Source organism: Mesoplodon densirostris, chromosome 13, assembly GCF_025265405.1.
Source record: "Mesoplodon densirostris isolate mMesDen1 chromosome 13, mMesDen1 primary haplotype, whole genome shotgun sequence".
NCBI lineage: Eukaryota > Metazoa > Chordata > Mammalia > Artiodactyla > Ziphiidae > Mesoplodon > Mesoplodon densirostris.
The window spans coordinates 59,970,461-59,992,869 of NC_082673.1; the positions used below are offsets into that span (position 1 = coordinate 59,970,461).

Consider the following 22,409-nt stretch of genomic DNA (forward strand, 5'->3'; position numbering starts at 1 on the left):
AATTTAGCAATTAATCATTTACTGCTTCGTCTCTATACTGCTATCCTATTTTTTTTTTTTTGCGGTACACGGGCCTCTCACTGTTGTGGCCTCTCCAGTTGCAGAGCACAGGCTCCAGATGCGCAGGCTCAGCGGCCATGGCTCACGGGCCCAGCCGCTCCGCGGCATGTGGGATCTTCCCGGACCGGGGCACGAACCCACGTCCCCTGCATCGGCAGGCAGACTCTCAACCACTGCGCCACCAGGGAAGCCCTGCTATCCTACTTTTTAACATTTCTATTTTATTTTCCTACTACACAGTAAGCTCCTTAAGGATGTAACCATGAGTTAACTTTTTGCACATGTGGGTATTAGTACATTACAGGTACTGCATAGATTGACTAAAGATACTAGAATATCATACAAAGAAGAGACTAACTTCACAACCTTTCTCAGCCAAACGACACACAAAGGATGGAAACAATTTAGCGTCACTATGGTAATGATTCTAATGTGTCCCCAGTCCACCATCTCACACCCTAGCATGTCCAGATGGAGAGTGCAACAAAGGCTTAATCAATAGGAACCAGCATACTGGCTTCAGAAATGAACAGTCCTAGTTTCAACACTCAACTGAGCATGGAGACTATCTGTCACTTTACGGTCCCCATTCCTCCACCAAACCTCAGGCTTTGGTGGGAAGAAAAGACACATGATGATGGGCCTGTCCTCTGCAAACAGATCAAATTTTAAAGCAATAAAAAAAAATTTATTCACGTAGGCACAAGGTAACAGTTAATGTACTGCTTTTAAAGGCGGGAGCACAGTCCTTTACTGAGACATTTTGTTTTTATCTACAAATGTTTAAAACTTCAGTTCACATAACAGTAACCCATGAGCCTCAGCAGCAGACCCTGTTAAATGGGCCTTAATAACTAAGGACCCCGTGCTTAGAGACCTACCACTCCACAGCTGTGCAGCCTGGGAGCCACGCTCAATTGCCTTCACCTCAAATTGCCTCTGCAACAGTGCTGCCAGGCTGCTATGAGATGATGTTTGGGAAACGTAGTGCTTCATATATAGTAAGGAGTAACAATGCTAAAAATGTTTAAAATGAGCAAACCGCATAATTTTCCAGACCAGCCTCTAAACATTATATAATTCTAATCCAGAAAGTTACACTCCTCAATTCCAATAAAGGGGCCTCCACAAAACAAGGACTTCAGCTTTTATCAGTGCTCAGTACAGTCACATAAAGAAAATTTCTGTGTTGACTATAAAACTTACTGTCCGTTGGGCTTTTTTAGTAGCCCTAAATATAAAAAAGATTCAATAAAAATGTATCTCAGAGCATGATTAAGAAAAAGTTTCTCTCTGATATAACATGATAAGTAGTTAATTTTTCAGCCATTGCTTTTTGTCTTGGCTTGCAGAAAGTCCAAAATATGATCCAACTTAAACTGATACTCCACTGACACTTCCTACCATCTTTACCGTCTAGAAATTCTACCCACTCTCTTCCTTGCTTTGAGTATTAGTCCTGGGAAGGCCCTCAGAAACTGTCCAATCCCACATCTTCATTTTATAATGACAACAAAACCTCTTTTGACTAGAAACAGACAAAACAACAAAAGGTATTGCATGTACAAAATAAATACAGGGTCTTTTTCACATTCACACAAAAGACGCTGCAATTTCATCACATATTCCATTTAATAAAAACTGCAAAACACTAAGAAAAATGACACATGACTAATATCACTTTAAAACTGACCACAAATAATACACCACCTTAGGCAAAGCTATGAAATAATAAGGCCTATTTCTAACAAACTTTACATGCAAATAGATATCATCTTCCTATTAACCATACTGGTAAGCTACACATTTATGTCAACAATAATGACCTGCCCAAAAGATTTTCAGAACTCTCCTTTTGGAACTGTCTGTAAGGTTTCTTTTAAATGCCAGCATCTAGCCAGGAGCTAGTACAATGCCTCGCACATAGTAGGTATGCAAATGATTATTAAAATAAATAGATTCTGCAGCAAAACCTAGTCATTTCAAGACAGATGTGTCTCTGGAAATAGAAAACATTCAGTCCTAAAGCTGACTATCAAATGGATGATGAAGCCAAGTACCTCCTGTCCAAAGACAATTCTATTTCGCAGGAAATACACCCTGTGTCTGAGCAGAGTCATAGTGAAGAACTAATCACTGGCCCACATTTCAATCTTTTAAGTCTCAGAACATAGCAAATGTTTCACATTTCCTAAATAATGCACCCAAACAACCACCTGACTGTATGAGTAATACTAGTGATGTCAAAGAAACACATTTACATTGGCTGCTCTTATGATTCTGACCTGGATGCTTCTGGAGGGGGCTCTGTGATATTAAGCTGTTGAACTGCCCAGTACAATACTTCTGTCTGGACATAGTATGTCCATTAACAGTTACTACTGCTACAAAATGCATTATGTCCAGTGCCGTAAATACCAAGCCTTCACTGTTTCTATTTTCAAATACACAGTGTCAATCTTTTCTAAAACTTTCATGGTACCCAAATCTCCTTCTGAACTATTATACTTTACTATTAGTTTATCATCTTTTTTAATGGTCGTGATAGTTTAAAAAAGAAATCCATAAATTCTTTTTTTAAAATATTTATTTATTTGTCTTAGTTGCAGTACGAGGGATCTTTTTTTTTTTTTTTTTTTTTTTTTTTTTTTCCAGTTGAGGCATGCAGGATCTAGTTTCCTGATGACCAGGAATGGAAACTGGGCCCCCTGCATTCGGAGTGCAGCAGAGTCTTAACCACTGGACCACCAGGGAAGTCCCTCCATAAATTCTTTGGCACTCCTCCCATCAAGAGGTGGAGTCTAATTATCCTCCCTTGAATACAGGCCTTATGATTTGCTTCTTGAGAAAAGATCAAGGCTGAAGAAACACTGCATGACTTCTAAGGCTATGTCAGGAAAAGGCATTCCAGCCTGGCTCTCTGTCTCTTGGGACACATACCTTTAAACTTTGAGCTACCTGGTAAGAAGTCTAGCTACCTCGAAGACTCCATTCTGCAGAGACCACACAGAGGTAGAGATGCCTGAGAAACCTCAGCTGTTCCAGATCCTGGCTGTTTGAATCTCCTAGATGACTCTAGCTACCATCTCATGGCAACTGCATAAATCTAGATAAGAACCACCTAGCTGAGTACTGTCAATCGACAGAAGTAATAATAAATGATTACTGTTTTACACCATTACGTTTGGCGTGATTTATTACACAGCAATTAAAAACCAGAATGATGATCAAAGGCAATCTCAGCATTTTCTTCGGTCCTAGTTCCACTGATATATGAATAAAGCCTCATTTACGGTTCATCTCTGGTATCTTCCTTACCCATTTCCTTTAACTGGGCCAAGTTTAAAAAATAAACTCTACATTACTACACCTTAATATGTTTAGTTCCTTAAATGTTTATTTCACATATCTTATTTCCAAATCTATTTAACCTTAGACTCATCTGAATAGTAAATCTTTGCTCAAATAAAAGCCAATCTTTATGTAGCATCAATAGAAAATCTATCTTCCATATAGTCTAGTAACTAATACAACACTGACAGGCCAACTCTCCTCCTGTCAATCACCCAGGTAACATATACTGATAGAATGTTCTCATTTCCTCATCCCTGCAGTCGAGAGACCACATAAGGAAACAAAGGCTGACAAGGCCAAAACCTTCACCAGCCACTGATCTTTTATTAAAAGTCTCCAAAAATCCTTGCAAGTTTAACAAGTGCACAACCCGGCCTATCACTTTCACATCTTTTGAAGTCAAGCTGATGCTGATCACAGGATGTTATCTGACAACAAAATGTAATCCAATGCAAAACATGTGCAAAGTGAAACTTCGAATCTCACAAAAATCCAAGATTCCCTGAGGTCTAGGAAAAGCAACACTGAGAAATTCATTAAAACACACAATGCTGACAAACGAAAGTTAAAAGTTCATAAAAATTGAAAACAATGACACAACTATGCTTTGAAATAGAATGACTTTAGTATTTCAATAATTAAGTGTGGCCCTTGGAAAAACTACAAATATTTTTGTAAAAATGACTCCATGACTAAATTCAAATGAAGCCAAATACAATGTGTAGGCCTTGACTGAATTCTGGTTTGAAAAAACCCAGCTATTGTGTACAGACATTTTAAAGACAAGTGGAGAAAAGTAATGGTATTAAGGAACTCTTGTTAATTTTCTGAAGTGATAATGGTGGTTGTACAGAAGAAGGTCCATATTCTTAGGCAATGCAAGCCCATGTATTTAAAGATTAAAAAAGCATCATGATGACTGCAACTTCTAAACAGCTCAACAAAATCATTTATATATACATGTATATTTTGCAAATTTGGCAAAAACAATTACCAAAATAACAATTACTGAATGGAGAAGGTGGATAACCAAATAACTCACTGTTCATTCTTTCAATTTTTCTGCATGTCTGAAGATGTTTACAATAGAATGTTGGATGGGAAAAAGAATATCAACCTCACCAAAATTACATACAGAGTCAAGGATCACCATTTAAGGAAGGTCTCCTACATGAAATATGGGTGGGGGGGAGGTCAGGTGAAATATTGTGGTATCTTTCAATGTTATTGGAATAGTACATTCCAAAAAAAAAATCCATACACTTAATTCATTCCTTATTCCAGAGACTGGAATATAGTTCTAAGAACTAATTTTTATTACTTTGGAAGTTCAGATTAATTTAATAAACATATGTACTAACATATGTCAAGTACTAGGAATGCAAAGACCACAATGAGCCTGTCTTCAAAGAGGTCACCTCTCAGCTCCCCTAGATGGCACTCACAGGCTCAAACTGAAGGAAGGACAGTTTAAAGAGTGGCCCTGCAGGATAATGAGAATATTTAAGAAACCATTTAGGGATATTACAAAGAATAGTTAATTCAGTGGGCTTTCCCATAATTTCTAACTGATTACATTTTTAATAGGAATACATTTCAGACAGATGTAACATATGGAAATTAAACACCACACATTTCAAAAGAAGTGTTTCATAACTATGAACACACAAAAAGCATGTCACTAGAATGTAAGCTCCTCAAAGGCAGGAATTTTTGCCTCTTTAGTTCACTGATACAGCCCAAGTATCTGGCCCAAAACAAGCCCTCAATAAATATCTGTTGACTAATAATGAATGAATGAATGAAACAAAGTGGAATTTCTTTTAATGTCCATTTATATTTAAGTTATGGTGAAAATTCTGGTCAATTTACTAGGAGGAAAAAAAAGTATTTAAATTTTATCACAATGTTTTTGACAAGCTATCGTCTCCCTGCGTGAACTCTGAATATAAAACGGAAATGATAAATTTTTGTCCAAAATCCAAAAGGCTTTCATCACACAACATTCCTTTGAGGCATGGCTGTGGACAAATATTCTGTAAGCTCAAGTCAGAAATTATGCCCATGTATCTATCTGATCCTAATGGCTTTGTTCAATATCAAAGTTCAAAATAAGTTTTTAAAATAATTATTTGTAGAATTGTCCCTCAATTAGTTTTACACAAAGAATTATACTCCCTGTAAGAAGTCTCTAGAGGGAAAAAAAAAAACTTTAGTGAAATTAAATCAGTATTCTTTATTCAATGCTTTTCATGTTCCTGCTTCAGGTGAATAGCTAACTAAATTCAAACACTTTCCTAAGGATTTATTCTTTTTCTATTATTAAAATAATATAGGGACTTCCCTGGTGGCGCAGTGGTTGGGGGGTCCACCTGCTGGTGCGGGGGACACGGGTTCGAGCCCTGGTCCGGGAGGATCCCACATGCCGCGGAGCAACTAGGCCCGTGCGCCACAACTGCTGAGCATGCGCTCTGGAGCCCGCGAGCCACAACTACTGAAGCCCGTGCGTCTAGAGCCCGTGCTCTGCAACGGGAGAGGCCACCGCAGTTGGAGGTCCGCGCACCGCGGTGGGGAGTGGCCCCCGCTCGCTGCAGCTGGAGGGGGCCCACGCGCAGCGATGAGGACCCAACGCAGCCAAAAATAAATAAATAAATAATAAAAGTAAAATAAAATGTGAACTAACCTGAATTTGAAAAATAATAATATATACTCACATAAAAGTATATAAAATACTAAAACATATTAAGAGACATCAAAAGCAATCACTCAACCCAGAAACAAGCACACTGTCATCACTTCTTATGAAACTTTTATCTTTAACCTGTAAGACCATGAACTGTTTTACACAGAAAAATGGAGTCTTTTTATCTCAGTGATATTATTGGTCTGTTTACAGGATTTGCACTGTTTTCCCAACAGCAATAAGGCATTTGAACTGAACCATCCATCCAAGCTTGTTTGTCTTCATTAACACTAACACACACCAACAACTTGGCTGGATAGAGGTTTAAAGATGCTACTTGTAGCCATGAGATCAAGCAACTGGCCTAAACTAGGATGGAATGCATACCCTTTATTGCACTGGTTCAGTTACTCTAAGTCTAATCCATTAAATTAACTAGTCACAGTCAATATATGACATAACACAACAGATTTATTTTATCATGATAATACCAAGCTCATTACTGAAGATAGTTGAGAGGGTATTCTTTTTTACAAGAGAACTATTCAACTGATTTGAAACCCTATGTAGTTACTCTGAGCATTCTCTCACCTTAGGGTCTTCTCGCGTGCTGCTCCTTCTGCCTAGAAAGCTCTTCTAGTCCTCCAGGCCCTGCCCTACATCACACATCTTCCCCACCAGCTCCTCAGCCTGGTCCTCCTTTTAAACATTACTTCTTCCAATAAGCTGTTCCTTCTTTGCAAGACTGGGGTATGTGCTCTGGTGAAGAATCCTTTACTTCCTCTTTCCCTATGCTCACTATCATACTGCTCTGTAATGGTCTGTCTTTCTCACAGACTAAGCTCTACCATCATACACCTAAGACTAGAACCAACATGTAGCAGAAGCCCCACAAAATGTGCTTAATTAAAGGATAAGATACTATTTAATGGCATACACACTGTGTGTACATATTACTTTTTTTTTCAAATGTGCGTTTCTTTAATTTCAAAGAGAAGGAGAAGCAATGTGTTTTACATAGGAATACACACATTAACAAGGCACTTCTTATAGTTTTCCAAAACTCTATTATATCAGTCTTAGATTTATAAATTAAATATATCAGAACCTTTTAAGTTAAAATGATATCCTTGAAACTACTGGACATACTAGACTTTTCTCAAGATCAAATGAACAGAGAATGGGAATATGGTTTGTGTCAAATAAGGTTTATTGTTAGCTTTATTGCCTATAGTCTATAAGATGAAACTTTACTGTGCCTTTGCAAACAGGATACATTTCTCTAAAAAAACTGATCAGGGCCTCCCTGGTGGCGCAGTGGTTGAGAGTCCGCCTGCCGATGCAGGGGACACGGGTTCGTGCCCCGATCCCGGAGGATCCCACATGCCGCGGAGCGGCTGGGCCCGCGAGCCATGGCCGCGGGGCCTGTGTGTCCGGAGCCTGTGCTCCGCAACGGGAGAGGCCACAGCAGTGAGAGGCCCGCGTACAGCAAAAAAAAAAAAAAAAAAAAAAAAAAAAAAAAAAAAAAAAAAAAAAACTGATCAAAATTTTCCATACAAGTAGCTCCATATGATAGATTGTTTTTTTATTTGGCCACGACTTGCGGCATGCAGGATCTGTTCCCCAACCAGGGATAGAACCCGCGCCCCCTGCAGTGGAAGTGCAGAGTCTTAACCACTGGACCACCAGGGAAGTCCCCATATTAATATTTAATTGCGTGTGTGTGTGTGTATATATATATACATATACACTAACAGGTGTGTATGTATCAGAAAAACAAGTTACTTCCCATGCCCATTCCAAGAAGAAAAGGAAAAATAAAGCTGAATTAATGCAGAGTCTAGTCTTTGCCACTTCACTAATCATCTGGGTACTCCAGCCCTCAATTTCCTAAGCTGTAAAACATGAAAATCCTAAAATCCTCCTTGATGTTAAATTTTGAACATCTCAAAAATGACTTTCTACTCAGGAAAGTCAAGTAGACTTGCGGTCTAGTCAAGTCGAAAGGTAATACCAATTATTACAGTCTACCATACAGCATAATAATAGGTATCCTAGAAAAGAGAAGATAAGTTCTCACTGAGCACTCGACAGTAGGACTGCCAAAACAGCCTCCCGAAAGTGATAAGCTGTCAATGTGCTTTTGCTTTATCACACGTTATTTCAAATAAGCTTTTGCTACCCGGAACCTTCCCCCATTAAATTTATATGGAAAGCATAATGAAAAGATAGCATAATTATACTAAATTTATTTGTGCCAAATCAAATACATGAGGCCTACCAGTTAAAAAATTAACAAAAACAAAAACAAAACACAGAAGAGTTGGGCTGGTTTTGAAGAGCTCCCCTCCAGTTAAACAAACAAGGTATTCAGAGTTTAGAATGTCCACTGCTTCTAGATACCCATTAGAACGAGTACAAAAGAATAGAAGAGCAGGTCTGAGGCAGGAATAAAAATCAAACCTTAGAATGGCAAAGCTGACTAACATATATTAAATACAACTCATAAAACAGCATCTATAGGCCTAAGTCACAGATTCAGAGCTGAGATGAACTTTCAGACGTCACATATACCCCCTCATCTTACAAATGAGTGAACTAAAACTAAGACTCACTGCAAGGAAATGACTTGCCCAAGATTACATGACTGATTAGTAGAAGGACCAAGTCTCCTGACTCCAAATCTAGTATTTTTCCAGTTCTCAGAGCTCCTTCTCCATCAGGGCCTGCCTATGATACACAAATTCTTTCAGATACACAGTAACACTCTTTAACTCTGTAAGAACTATAATACTGGATAATGAATGTCAATATCACAAAACAAACCTGAAGACAGTTAAAATGTATTATAAAATTTAAAGGATTAAGCAGATACATCTAAATTCAGAAAACACATTTTTGAGTATTTCATCTCACCTTGGGGTCTTAAATCCAATATGAAATTCTATATCCATTAAAACAGAGCTATCACATGAATGTCTAGAACCATAAATAATCTTAAAATATTTATCGGCAGTGCACTACATGAAATTTTCATTTCATTTATTTATTTATTTTTTTGCGGTACGCGGGCCTCTCACTGTTGTGGCCTCTCCCGTTGTGGAGCACAGGCTCCGGACGCGCAGGCCCAGAGGCCATGGCTCACGGGCCCAGCCACTCCACGGCATGTGGGATCTTCCCGGCTCCGCGGCATGTGGGATCTTCCCGGACTGGGGCACGAACCCATGTCCCCTGCATCAGCAGGCGGACTCTCAACCACTGCACCACTAGGGAAGCCCTGAAATTTTCATTTTAAACAACGACAATAACAATGAAAGAGTCAGAGAACACTTGGTCTCATTTTTAAGTGTCTCTGTGCTCCAACACTACTCTCCTGTTAGCATTCAAGGCAGCCATAGGGTCAATCCCAGCCTGTGCAGGCAGGAATAGAAAGGAGCACAGACTACCCACATAAGCTCTTCAAGTATCCCCTCCTCCTTGCCAATTCCCAATATCGTCTCTTCCAAAACTAAGTCAAAGCATTAGGATGAAGCAACTTGTTTTTCACACCCCGACAGGCCATTATCCTCTTGTGTTTTTACCCCTAGACAGATCTTTTGCAAACAAAAAGCAAAGGAACAAAAAAAAAAAAAAAACCCTGCCAAGTCTATATGTAAACTGTTCTTACACAATGCAAGAGTTCTGGACTATTATTAAAACTCTGATTATCAATATCAAATAGAGACATCTATGATGAACCTCTAGTTGCTACCAGCATCTTCAATGCCTATAAATGAAAACTCATTAGACTCAAGAGAATGGAAGTAAGAGGATGAACCAGTCCCCACACCCTGAAACCTTGTCTTCAAAGCCCTTTGCAAGCACCAGGTTGAATCATCAGATCCTTCTTCCCTGTGACTTATAGTTTCTATTAGCACTTAATTCTTTATTTTCATGTGTCTCCCCATTAAACTGAAAGCTCCGTGAGGGCAGAGGCCATCATCTTTGCATCCCAATGTATATAATTTAGTTAGCAAACTACTCATTGAGTAAAAGAGTAAAATCTATTTCCCACTTTGCCTGTTTATTTCTTCCACTGATCAACAAAATTTAAGTAAAAGAAACCATGGGCAACCGTAGACTCACAGTCCTTTCTCCCTCTGAGCCATTCTACAATACAAAAACCCTCTTCCCTACCACAATCCTAAGATCACAGAAATTGGAGCAGAAAAATCCTAAACGATCTGGTCCAATTCTTTCATTTTACAAATGAGAGTCATATCATTTATTCATGGTCACATGGCCAATTAGTATCAGACACACAGGAAAAAACAAATCCCCAACCACTGTTTTCCTCCAATTTATATCCCATTACCATCATATCAAAGACAGACTGCCTACTATATATCCCATCAGTTCAAAATCTTCTAATACCAAGTTTTCTTTAAATTTGTGTCTTCCAATCTATGTTATCTTACCAGAAAAATGACCAATTTTCAAAAGCGCATATGGAGAAAATGTACCTTCCCATCTCTAGTACTTTGACAAGGATGTGAAAAATACCTGGCACAATCAAGATATTACCACTGGGGAAAGCTGGGTTATGAGTACACGGGACCTCTCTGCATCATTTTTGCAACTACTTGTGAGTCTGCAATTATTTCAAAGTAAAAAGATTAAAAAATAAATAAACATGGCCCCCCTACCGGACGCCACTCCCTGGGCCCACTAAGTCTATCACCTCGCTCTTCTCCAAACTTCCCCAATGAGCTAGAAAAAGTTCCAACTACTTCTCAACCCAAGTCCCAGGAAGGGTTGGTGCAGCCACCCCAGGCCTAGCACAATGTCTGAGAAGCACACAAACATTTACTGAACAAGGGAAACTAACCTAACGCTGTGCTCAAACTCCGCGCAGGCAGCACATGGCAAATATTTACACAGGTCAAACTCGACTACCTCTTTCACCAGTCTTTCATAGTTTGCTACTGGTCTGTGGATCAGCATCACTCCCCCAACTAAGACTGTGAGCCTATGAGCACTGACATCTGTTTTTAAAAAGCTATCCTCTCAGCGTCTTATAGTTCTGGGACAGACCTAATATTTATGTAAATTAATTCAAATTTTTAAAATTTCATTTGTAAAAACAGAAAAGCAAACAAAAATAAATTACTCTAGCCTCAAAGGGCAGGAAAATACCCCATTCTCAAACAGACAGCTACAGAACCTATAGCCTGAGGGGGAAAGGATGGCTGGGGGCAGTGAGGAACGGCAAGCTTGGCCCTATTTGCTGTCATCACTTAATTTTAAAACAAAGAAATGTGGGTGAGAGCCTTTTATACAGGGGTCCTCACGCTTTTTTGTTCCTGATGATGGTGGTCCGTTTAGACGCTATAAGAAGCACTACTTTATTTATTTATTTATTTATTTTTCTTTTTGTGGTACGCGGGCCTCTCACCGTTGTGGCCTCTCCCGTTGCGGAGCACAGGCTCCGGATGCGCAGGCCCAGCAGCCATGGCTCACGGGCCCAGCCGCTCCGCGGCATATGGGATCCTCCCAGACCGGGGCACGAACCCGTATCCCCTGCATCGGCAGGCGGACTCTTAACCACTGTGCCACCAGGGAGGCCCAGAAGCACTACTTTAAATCCAAGAACCTCTTAATCCGAAAAGGCTACCACAATAAATGTTTTTACTACAATTTGGTTATGTTACTCTTAAAATTTCAACACTATTGCCAGAAAGACTTTCCATTTCCAAAAAAAAAAAAAAAAAAAAAATGGTTTTAAACATATCATGCTCAAAAACAAAAACCCCTCAATGAATGTCCTAGAATTCACCAAAGACTGAATCTTCATGCCAACTGAAGAAGCTTTTTACATTTCCAAAGAGACTTCTGAGGAGTCAAGCGCCCTGGAGAAGGAAAGCAAAAGACCAACTGGCCTAAAGTCCCCACCACTCAACAGAGTTTTTTGAAACCAGAAACATTCTGGATGGTATGGGGTGGCTGCTAACCACATACTGCCGCCTGTCTCTGGATGCAAGTGTTGTACTTATTTTTCGGCATCCTTCGGCTCTCAGAAGTGGCAGAAAGATGAGCAACTGCCAACGAAATCAGCCCCCACGTCACCTCTGACCTGCAGACCATGGGTTGCCAACTTCCCCAAGAGAAGACACCCGTTCCTGGTTTTGCATCCCCTCAGCAGTGACAGAAACCTAACAGAGAATCAGTCGGAACATGTGGCACCAATTTGTATTCATCCCTGCTGGCAACTGCAGGAAGCAAAGAAAAAGCAGTTCCTATACTTCCCCAAACAACAACCAGAGAAAGCAAAGGTGCACTGTCCACAGCATCCAAGGACTCCCTCCTTCTCATTATTCTTTATCTATAATGATCAGAACACCTGATAAGCAGAAAAATGCAATCACTTACTGAAAACACCGAGGGACTTGTGGGAGATGAAGTTTAAATATCACCAGAAACAGAAGCATACTAAGAGAATTTTAAACTGGATTTGCACACAGGAAAAATCACCAGTCTGGTGCTTCCTTTAAAGTTTCCATATGCAGATGATGACACACAGCACCAACTGGACTAGTTCAAATTCCCTTTGGACAGGAAACAAAGTCACTCCCACAACCTAAGAAAATAGATGAACTGCACAAGCCCACATACCCCTCTCCTCAAAGCTTTTCATATAAAACCCTGCTTTCATCATTTAGACATCAAAATAACCCTATATTGTCTCTGCTTCTTTGACTTTCTTCATCAAGTTAACTTACACATCTCAAATTTGGCTTTTTCTTAAAGCTTAGAAAACCCATCCTCCTTGACTTTTCAGGTCACAGAGCAGGCTGTCCCAGGAAAAAACACTCAGGTGGACCTCCACCAGGCCTCTAACAGGGTCTTGGAGCCACTCATGCAAAGCCCATCTCTGGAGTTTCAGACTGTCTGTGAGGAAAACCTGGTATCTGAGTTCACGAAAAGAGCTAGAACACCTTATGGTCTGAATTCTGGAACAGCAGATTCATGCTGGAACAGAGCCAATTTCTTGGCTCTGAAACGGTAGGTTCTCAACACTTTTCTTTCTGTACTACAAAAAATGGGGCCTGAACTGATGAGAATGGAAATAAAATTCTATTGATTTATTCAAGAGAATTCACAGTGCTTCCTAAACTGGACACTGTCATAATCTTTATAACCAGCAATCTAGACTACCACTATTACTACTGAAATTTCAAAACATAATCTCTTTATATATATACCAGTACTTTAATTAACATGAAAATTTGCTATCAGGAAAAATGTACTTTTTAAAATTTTGAGCTTTTTCCTATGAAAAATAACGTAACATTTTAGAGTCAAGAAAAATTTCAAAATACATAAAATTATATCCAGCATAATCACAACTATATTAAAAAAAAAATCCATGTATAGGAAAAAAGGGACCAGAAAGTCACCAAAACATTACGAGTGATGGCAACCTTGCTAGACTTTATAAATTGATCTTTGTTTTCCAGATCTTCTATGTTTTTTATAGGAAGGAATTTTAAAAAAATAAAAACTAAGAAATAGCCAGAAACTTGAAAGCAACCCAAATTCCCATCAGCTAGAAAACAGATTACAAAACTGTATTATATACAAACAATGAAATACTACTACCACAAATACAAAAGAAGAAAAACTGCTACACATGCTAAGGAAAAGACACCAAACACATGATTCCATTTGCATGAAATTCTAAAAAAGGCAAAATTACAGTGAGAGAAAGAATAATTGTTTTCAGGGGCATGATGGTGGGAAGGGACTTTTGGGCACAAAGGAGCACAAGGGAATTTTTGAGGGTCATGAAAATGTTCTGTATCTTGATTGTGGTGGTAGTTACACAACTGTATACATTTGTCAAAACTCATCAAACTGTACACTTAAAAATGGGTGAATTTGGGCTTCCCTGGTGGCGCAGTGGTTGAGAGTCCGCCTGCCGATGCAGGGGACAGGGGTTCGTGCCCCGGTCTGGGAAGATCCCACGTGCCGCGGAGCGGCTGGGCCCGTGAGCCATGGCCGCTGAGCCTGCGTGTCCGGAGCCTGTGCTTCGCAACGGGAGAGGCCACAACAGTGAGAGGCCCACGTACCGCAAAAAAAAAAAAAAAAAAAAAAAAAAGGGTGAATTTTACTGTATGTAAATTATACTTCAATAAAGCTGAGTTACAAAATACATAAGGAGAGAGAAAGTTGAAAACATTTTATTAAGGTGAATGACACCACTGGAAACTGAACAAATAACATTACTTTTGCTGTTTGGGTAAAACAAATTGTATTTTTATTTACATGTGAAATAACATTAATTTTTAATACTTTATTCAATATCCTGACAAAAATGAGACTGTCACAAACCACAGTTATCTAAGAATTTACCATATTTCTCATTCTGAAGGGGTTTATTAGCACTACAGTGATCTATCAAGAAAATATATGTAAAATATGATCCCATTAGAGAATAATTTCTAATAGCCAAGTTCAATTTACCAGTAGTCTTACCTCTATATATTAACTTAGAAGAATGCTGCAAACTTTTCATGACTTATTCTTATTCCTCAATGTGCTCCACAGAAAATCACTTAATTTCAAGAATCTTGTCTTTCCATCAGTACATAACCATTACTACAAGCGACTTGCTAATAAAATGCTATCACACTGGAAGTTAAGAAATGACAGCATCGGCCAACCTGTAAGGAACATGAAGATTACCAGTGTGATGCTGGCTGTCCCTCTAAGGCTATTATCCAAACAAATTTTCTCTTACTCTTAAGAATGTCGAATTTTGTTAACACGTTAAAACTCAGTTTTATTATGTAAAATTTCAAAACTGTCAGTCATCAAAAATAAGCATTTATGTGACAACAGGAAAATCTAAACAGATTGAACTTCGAGATTAAGGTAATTTTTTTTTAAGTTTTCATCTTTGAGATACATAATGAAGGTATATCAATTAAATGATCTGAGGAAAAGGAATAAATAGGGAAGAGGCCTGAAACCAGACTGGCCACGAGTAGATAACTGTTGAAATTGGGTGATAACTCTTGTACATAGGTGTTCACTATACCATCCTCTCTACTTTTGTATATGCTTTAAATTTTCCATAATAAAAAGTTTTTAAATAATTTTCACAGTAAAACTTAAAAATCAATTACAAAAACAAATCAACATTTCATAATTATAGTGACCCAGGAGGGCAGACTGTTGTCATTTGCTCAGAATGCCAAGGTGTCAAAATGACAGAAACACGGACTATAATTGGAGTTTGTTTTCTTAACTAGAAGTAGAGTCGTCCCTCTATCTCCGAGGGGCATGGGTTCCAGGAGCCTCCGCGGATACCAAAATCCTCGGTTCCTTAAGTCCCTTTATAAAATAACCAGTACAATGAATAGCCTGCACTCAATATCTGCAGATGTGAAACCTGTGGATACCAAGGGCCGAGTGTATGTATGATAAAAACGGGGCAAAAAGACACGAGTACATCCTCCTGCAACATAAAATTACTCCCCTCAATACACCCTGCAAGATCTACTTAAGCGTAATTTGACACAGTCTTCAGTGATTCAACTTTCCTTTAGAGACTATTTCCTAAATAACCTAATTGTTAAGGGAAAAATCCTGACCTTTCTAAAGTTCATCCCATTATTCCTAGTTGTACTCCTATGTACTATGTAATTTCCTTCCCAAGTGTCTGTTTACTCCTAAACCTACAATTTAGTCACTCACTGATTTCTTGATTTATAAAACTGATCTTCCCTTGTTTGTTTTGATTTTCAATTTTTTATTTGGCTATTTCATACCCTGTCTTTAATCTTACTTTCCTTAAACAACTTAATCATTTCAGTGAAGTTTGCCTGTACCTTCCCAATAAAGTCACTCTAGCATTGTCGTTTCTAGGTAACAATCTCAACAATCAAATAGTCAGATTTCCCACTGGTTTGGTGACGTGATGCTCTATTGCACCCTAACACTTGTGTTTTTTGGTGCAGCACAATTAAACTTTAGGCAGCTTTCAACTATTACAACCTCCACCCACCATAGCTTTTGTTCATTCGGCTCCACATAATCCCTGGCCTATTTTCTGGCTCCTACTGAGTGGACGAGGATATGCTTGAGTCTTTAAAACCCAACAGTTCCTAATAAAAATAAGGAGCAGGGCTTCCCTGGTGGCGCGGTGGTTGAGAGCCCGCCTGCCGATGCAGGGGACACAGTTCGTGCCCCGGTGCGGGAAGATCCCACATGCCACGGAGCGGCTGGGCCCGTGAGCCATGGCCGCTGAGCCTGTGCGTCCGGAGCCTGTGCTCCGCAATGGGAGAGGCCACAACAGTGAGAGGCCCGCGTACCGCAAAAAAAAAAAAAAAAAAAAGGAGCAATCGTACTTCACTGGTGGTGCAGTGGTTAAGAATCCGCCTGCCGGGCTTCCCTGGTGGCGCAGTGGTTGAGAGTCCGCCTGCCAATGCAGGGGACACGGGTTCGTGCCCCGGTCCGGGAAGATCCCACATGCCGCGGAGTGGCTGGGCCCGTGAGCCATGGCCACTGAGCCTGCGCTCCGCAACAGGAGAGGCCACAGCAGTGAGAGGCCCGCGTACCGCAAAAAAAAAAAAAAAAAAAAAAAAAAGAATCCGCCTGCCAATGCAGGGGACCTGGGTTCGAGTCCTGGTCCAGGAAGATCCCACATGCCATGGAGCAACTAAGCCCGTGTGCCACAACTACTGAGCCTGTGCTCTAGAGCCCGCAAGCCTCAAATACTGAGCCCATGTGCCACAACTAGTGAAGCTCGAGCACCTAGCGCCCACAATGAGAAGCCACCGCAATGAGAAGCCCTCGCACCACAACGAAGAGTAGCCCCCCGTCACCGCAACTAGAGAAAGCCCGAGTGCAGCAATGAAGACCCAACGCAGCCATAAATAAATTACTTAATTAACTAAAAAAAAAAAAAAAAGGAGCACTCACTAAACGCCATGCCTTGTGCAAAAAACACTTTCTGTGTCAACACTGCCCAACAGAATTTGCAGTGATCATGGCACTGTTCTGTATCTGCACTGTCCAATCCGGTGCCACCAGCTACATGTGGGTACAGGGCACTTGAAATGTGGCCACTGATACCATGGAATTGACTTGTTAATTTTACTTCATTTTAATTAATTTCAATTTAAACAAGTCATGTTTTGAGACTAACTTACATTGCTTGAATTTTTCCTCATGAGTTTCCATTTAGTTTTACATCTATGTACATTCAAGATAATCTACGACAGACTTCCGCAACCTCAGCACAACTGACATTTTGGACAGGTCCATACTTTATCGTGGGGCTGTCCTGTTCATTGCAGGGTGTTTAGCAACATCTCTGGTCTCTACCCTCGAGAGACCAGTAACAATGCCCCAACGGGGACAATCAAAAAATGTCTCCAAACACACCCAAATATCCCCTGGGGGGCAAAAACTGCACCTAGTTGAGAATCGCTGATCTAAGACTAACAGTCTGGATGCTGCGTTCAATGCTAAGGATATTCTAGGGCAATTTCTTTGAGTTCCTGCTTTTCTATTTGGAAACCAGACAACACATAAAAGCAGTAAAAATTAACCATCTCTTTATAGTATTTTCCACAGAACTTACATTATAATATTGTGTTTTCCCACCCACTATCTCAACTATTCTTCACCAACCTTGAGGTGTGTACTATACCTGATTTAGAAACTGAGGTGTGAGGGACTTCCCTGGTGGTCCAATGGGTAAGACTCCGCACTCCCAATGGAGGGGGCCTGGGTTTGATCCCTGGTCAGGGAAGTAGATCCCACACGCGTGCCGCGACTAAGAGTTCGCATGCCACAACTAAAGATCCCGTGTGCCGCAACTAAGACACGGTGCAGTCAAAATAAATAAATAAATATTTTTTTTAAAAAAAGAAAGAAACTGAGGTGTGAGGGGGTGGGGAGGAGGAGAGACAGGGAGTGAGGTTGTAAGTAGTTAAATGACTCAATTACCACAACACAGTTAATAAGTAGGGGGGCTGAGACAAACCCAGATTTAGGAATTCCAAATTTCAAACCCCTGTCTACACTATCTTACTGTGCAGCCTTACAGCATCTAAAGGGGGAGCTCCGTGGAGAAAAACCCTTTTGATATGACAATCTCAACCAAGACTGTTTATGTTCACACAACACATTATAATGCCTAAAAGTGAAGCTCACAGGAAAATTCCACATACAGACCAAAAATGAGAACTGGTTTGCAATGTAGCCAACCTGCATCCCGAGGAGTAATTCAAGACAGGGACTAGTCACAGGGACACCATCAACTTAAAAGGCCTCTCCTAACCTAGTACTAGGAAAGGGTTAAGAGGGTCCACCCCCTGACAAAAGGCCTAAATCAATTTGGAGCCCAGGAGGGAAGAGTTGAGGGGAAAGGGAAATCAAAACTCTAAGACAGGTAGGTGGCTGCTCAAAGGCTGGGATGCCTCAGAAAGCAGAGACTTCCCAGAGTACAGGCCATGTGGAATACTGAAAAGAGCCCTGGACTTTAAACATCAGAAGACCCATCATGAGGACCTCATCTGTCAGTACCCTGGATAAAACTCAGGGCCTGACTTTCCAGCTCATCAGTGAAAAAACTGAGCTACATGACTTCTTTGGCACTTTCCAGGGTTTGGTGAGCTGGCACTTCCATCTCTCCCCTTAGTCTCAATGCCTAGAACCATGTTCTTGTTATGGTTTTTGCTAGTTCTCGAGACAATGTTTTAAGCAAGAACATAGCATTAACTTGAGAAATTCACTAGAAAGAAAATCAAAATGTCACACAAGTATCTGAGCACTGAATGGTTTCAACTGGATACAATGAGTGTTTGCTGAGGGCCAGCGCTCTGCACCAGGGACCTTGTAATCACTCTGGAAAGCTACAACCAACACCCTAGGCTCTCTGAATTCCTCTCCTCTGCCCCATCCCCGCCTATATTCATCTACTGCATTATTTGGTCTCCCAGAGCCAATAATTAAAGATTTTAACCCAATATACAAAGACTATCACAGAAATAGCAAGTACGAAAACACAAAGAAAAAAAATATCAGATACAAACGGGTTTTTTTTTTTAAATGCTGAGTACACTTTAAATGTTTGAGCCATCACACTATTACACTAAATAAAATATATGACTTTTAACAGGATGTGGTTATTTTAAAAAGACAACTTATTTGTAGAAGAAAATATTGGTGTTTTGAGACCCCTAAGTTTTCTTTGAGCAATTTATTTGTAGTACCATGCTGCCTATCCAGTCTTACTGCTTTCCGGGTAAAGACTAAAGTCTACCTATTTATAGATCTTTCATCCCGAACTACCATTTATCATTTCACTTGTGACTATCATACATAGAAAATCAACCCATTGTAACATATTAAGTTCTATTACCTTAACTTACTTTAAACCTTGGTAGATTTTTACCTGAAGACAAAAATATTCTGGGCGTATTCTAGTAAGTTTTAAGGTTCCAGAAAACCAACCTCCTTTGGAAACAAATTTCCCCCAAGCAATGCAGCAATAGGTTGATCCTATTACTTTGCAACTAGGTATGCAAACATGAACTTTCTTCTGAAGGGGAGACACAGAACAGCTCCACCACAAGTCAACTACTTTTCAAAACTAAAAAAGCATGACTACCTCAAATGATGCCTTCGTCAGTCTCAACAGACCAGACATTGTTACTGCTACTATATAAAACTAGAGGTTCCTAAGATTTTACCTACAGCCCTCTCCTATTGTTCAAGTATCTGCCACCTTGATGCACACATTTTATGATCTCATCAGATCCACCTCTTTTATTTCTTATGAAATGAAAACTGAAGATGATCCAACTATTCTTAATATTGTATACCGACACTACAGAAGTCAAAAACAAAGCTGATTACTTGTTTACACCAGGAATGGAAAAAGAAAAGGTAGCTTTAAAAAAGATACATGTCAATTTCCAGACTACCTGAAACAAAAGGAATGCTCAAAAATTATTCAAAGTGCCCAACAAAAATGCAAAATAGGTTTTGGTATGCACAGTCAATTGAGTAAGCTAGTCAGGATTCTTCGTATATAAAGTTAGGACTAATATAAAAAACATACCCTACTTCTCTCCTGGTGCAATTTTCTAAGTTACAAGACAAGTTGCACTACAAGCACTACCAACTCGGTTCTATGAATGACAGACAGTACAGCTATCCACACTACTAGCGTGGTTCTAAAATTTACAAAAAACCTTATGTGAAAGTCTTAACAAAAGATCTGTAATGAAACAAAACGGGAGTAAGGATCGCATTACAAAATGTTAAAATGACTTAAAACTTATTTCAGTATTTAAAGGAACTACGTGACAATTCCAAATGGTTAGTATTTTCAGAAAGTATGCCAAAAGTTTTACAAACATGTTAAGTATTATAGGGTTACAGCAAAGATTAGACAAATCCAAACCCAACGCCAGAAACCAAGCCTCCAGCTTCCCGGATTGAAAGGCTGTCCGCCCCACCTGAGGCGGTTAGATACTCCGAGACAGAGGCCAGTATCTTAGCAGCAAGTTAGGCCTCTTCCTGCCGCCGGGAAGCGCATGACAAACAGGGCATCGTGCAATTTATGTCACCCGGTCACTTAGAAAAAATTATATCTAACTTCTAAACTTGGGCCCAGATGGCCTTCCATATTTATAAGGAACAGAGAGCAGCGAAAGTGTTGGGATAGAAAGGGACTTAAAATGTCCCCCTTTCTGACCCTGTAAACATTTAGCCCATCATTAGAGCTCAGTTCTAGATTCTAAGACTTGCTTTAATGGAGGCTTCCCTCAACCTCCTCGGAGTCTCTTTTGCAACAGTGAAGGAACTTTTCCTGCTTTATCTCAGTTCCCTGAGAACATGCGGCCCTGCAATTCAATACCCTAACCTGGCAGGGGACGGTGGAGGAGGGAAGGAGAGGAATCCAGGGCCAAAACAGCCTTCTCATGAAAGGTAAAAAAAAAAATCATAATTCCTCCTCCGCCCATAGCAAAACCCATCCCAGAAATTTTACAGCGTGTTAAGAAAAGCAGCACTGCGAACTGCAAACGTATGAGTTTTCCTTTGACTCCACGCTCGGCTTTCAGCTGTCAAATTACAACTCAGGAAAACACTATCATTAGAATAAAAAAGGAAACAAAAAAGCTCGCACCACAGGGGCCGGGGCAGGAGCTGCGTGCACCATTCCGGGAGTAGCAGAGCCAAGGAAAGCTAATCCACTTCCCCACCCGCGCCTAAATTCATCCCCGCCCCGGACAGGCAAACCTCACTGCAGGGGCACAAATTTAATAATAATAACAATAATCATGGCGCTTCCTCCCTCCCCCCGAGCCGCGATCCGCCGGGAATCAGCTTCTCCCCACCCTCCCCGCTCCCCCGGGATCTCCAGGCCCCGCAGGTCGGACCACCACACCGGACACAGCTCCCAGGGCCCCGGGCGAGCCCAGCCTAACCCGGGGCCCCTCGCCCGGCTTCTCTTCCCTCTCTTTTTACCTCCACCATCCCCCATCCGCATTGTCTGTCTCAATTCAACTTTGACTAATATGGATTCCTCGAGCCTGGGCCGGGCGGTAATTACAGCTCCCCCCCCCACCGGGAGCCGGATTCCTCCCCCATCTCCACCGAGTTCAACGCGGCTCCTTCGTGGAGGGGGGGAGGGACGAGGGTGTGGAGGGTGCAGTGCGCTTTCCCGTCCACATCTCGCTCGCCCCCGCGGCCCCGGGCCCCCGGGACCAGAAGTTTGCCCCGGAAGGGGCCTAGCCGGGTGCAGCGAGGACCCTCCCCCGCCAACCGCCGGACGGCGCGTAAACACCGGCGCCCGCCCCGGCGCGGCCCCGTGGGGGAGGGGAGGGCGGGTAGGCGCCCCTCCCCCAGCCCGCCGGCCCTATTACCTGTCATTGAGCTGGTCCTCGGTGCCCGGCAGCGGGTGAACCACGAAATGGATGGACGTCATGGTGCTTCCTTCTCGTCCTCCTCCTGAGCACGGCCCCCTCCCGCTCTGCTCCCCCCCCAACCCCTTCCCCTCCCCAAAACCCACAGCCGCCGCCGCCGCCCTCCAGTCCCCAAATGGAGAGAAGCAAATGCGCAGGGGCCGCTGCCGCCGCCGCCGCCTCCCCGCCGGGCGTGTGTCCGCGGCGCGGCGGTCCGGCGGGGCGGGCAGGAGGGCGGATCAACACGCCACCCGCTCCCCCGGCGACAGCGCGCAGGAGTGCAAGGCCGGCGGCCGGGACCCGGGGCGCGCCGCCACCACCGGCAGCCAGGCGTCGGGAGAGGGGCC

The 22,409-nt window shown here is 41.5% G+C and overlaps 1 protein-coding gene across 5 annotated transcripts in view; it reads right to left on the reverse strand.

Moving 5' to 3' along the window:
* Positions 1 to 22,124, reverse strand: part of UBR5 (ubiquitin protein ligase E3 component n-recognin 5) — a 140,567-nt gene extending 118,443 nt beyond the window's left edge. For all 5 annotated transcript variants that reach the window (XM_060116576.1, XM_060116575.1, XM_060116573.1 and 2 more), the window contains exon 1: positions 22,024 to 22,124. In XM_060116576.1, coding sequence (XP_059972559.1) covers positions 22,024 to 22,085 — 62 coding nt within the window. In that variant the 5' untranslated portion in view covers positions 22,086 to 22,124. The remainder of the gene's footprint in view (positions 1 to 22,023) is intronic.
* Positions 22,125 to 22,409: the final 285 nt, after the last annotated feature.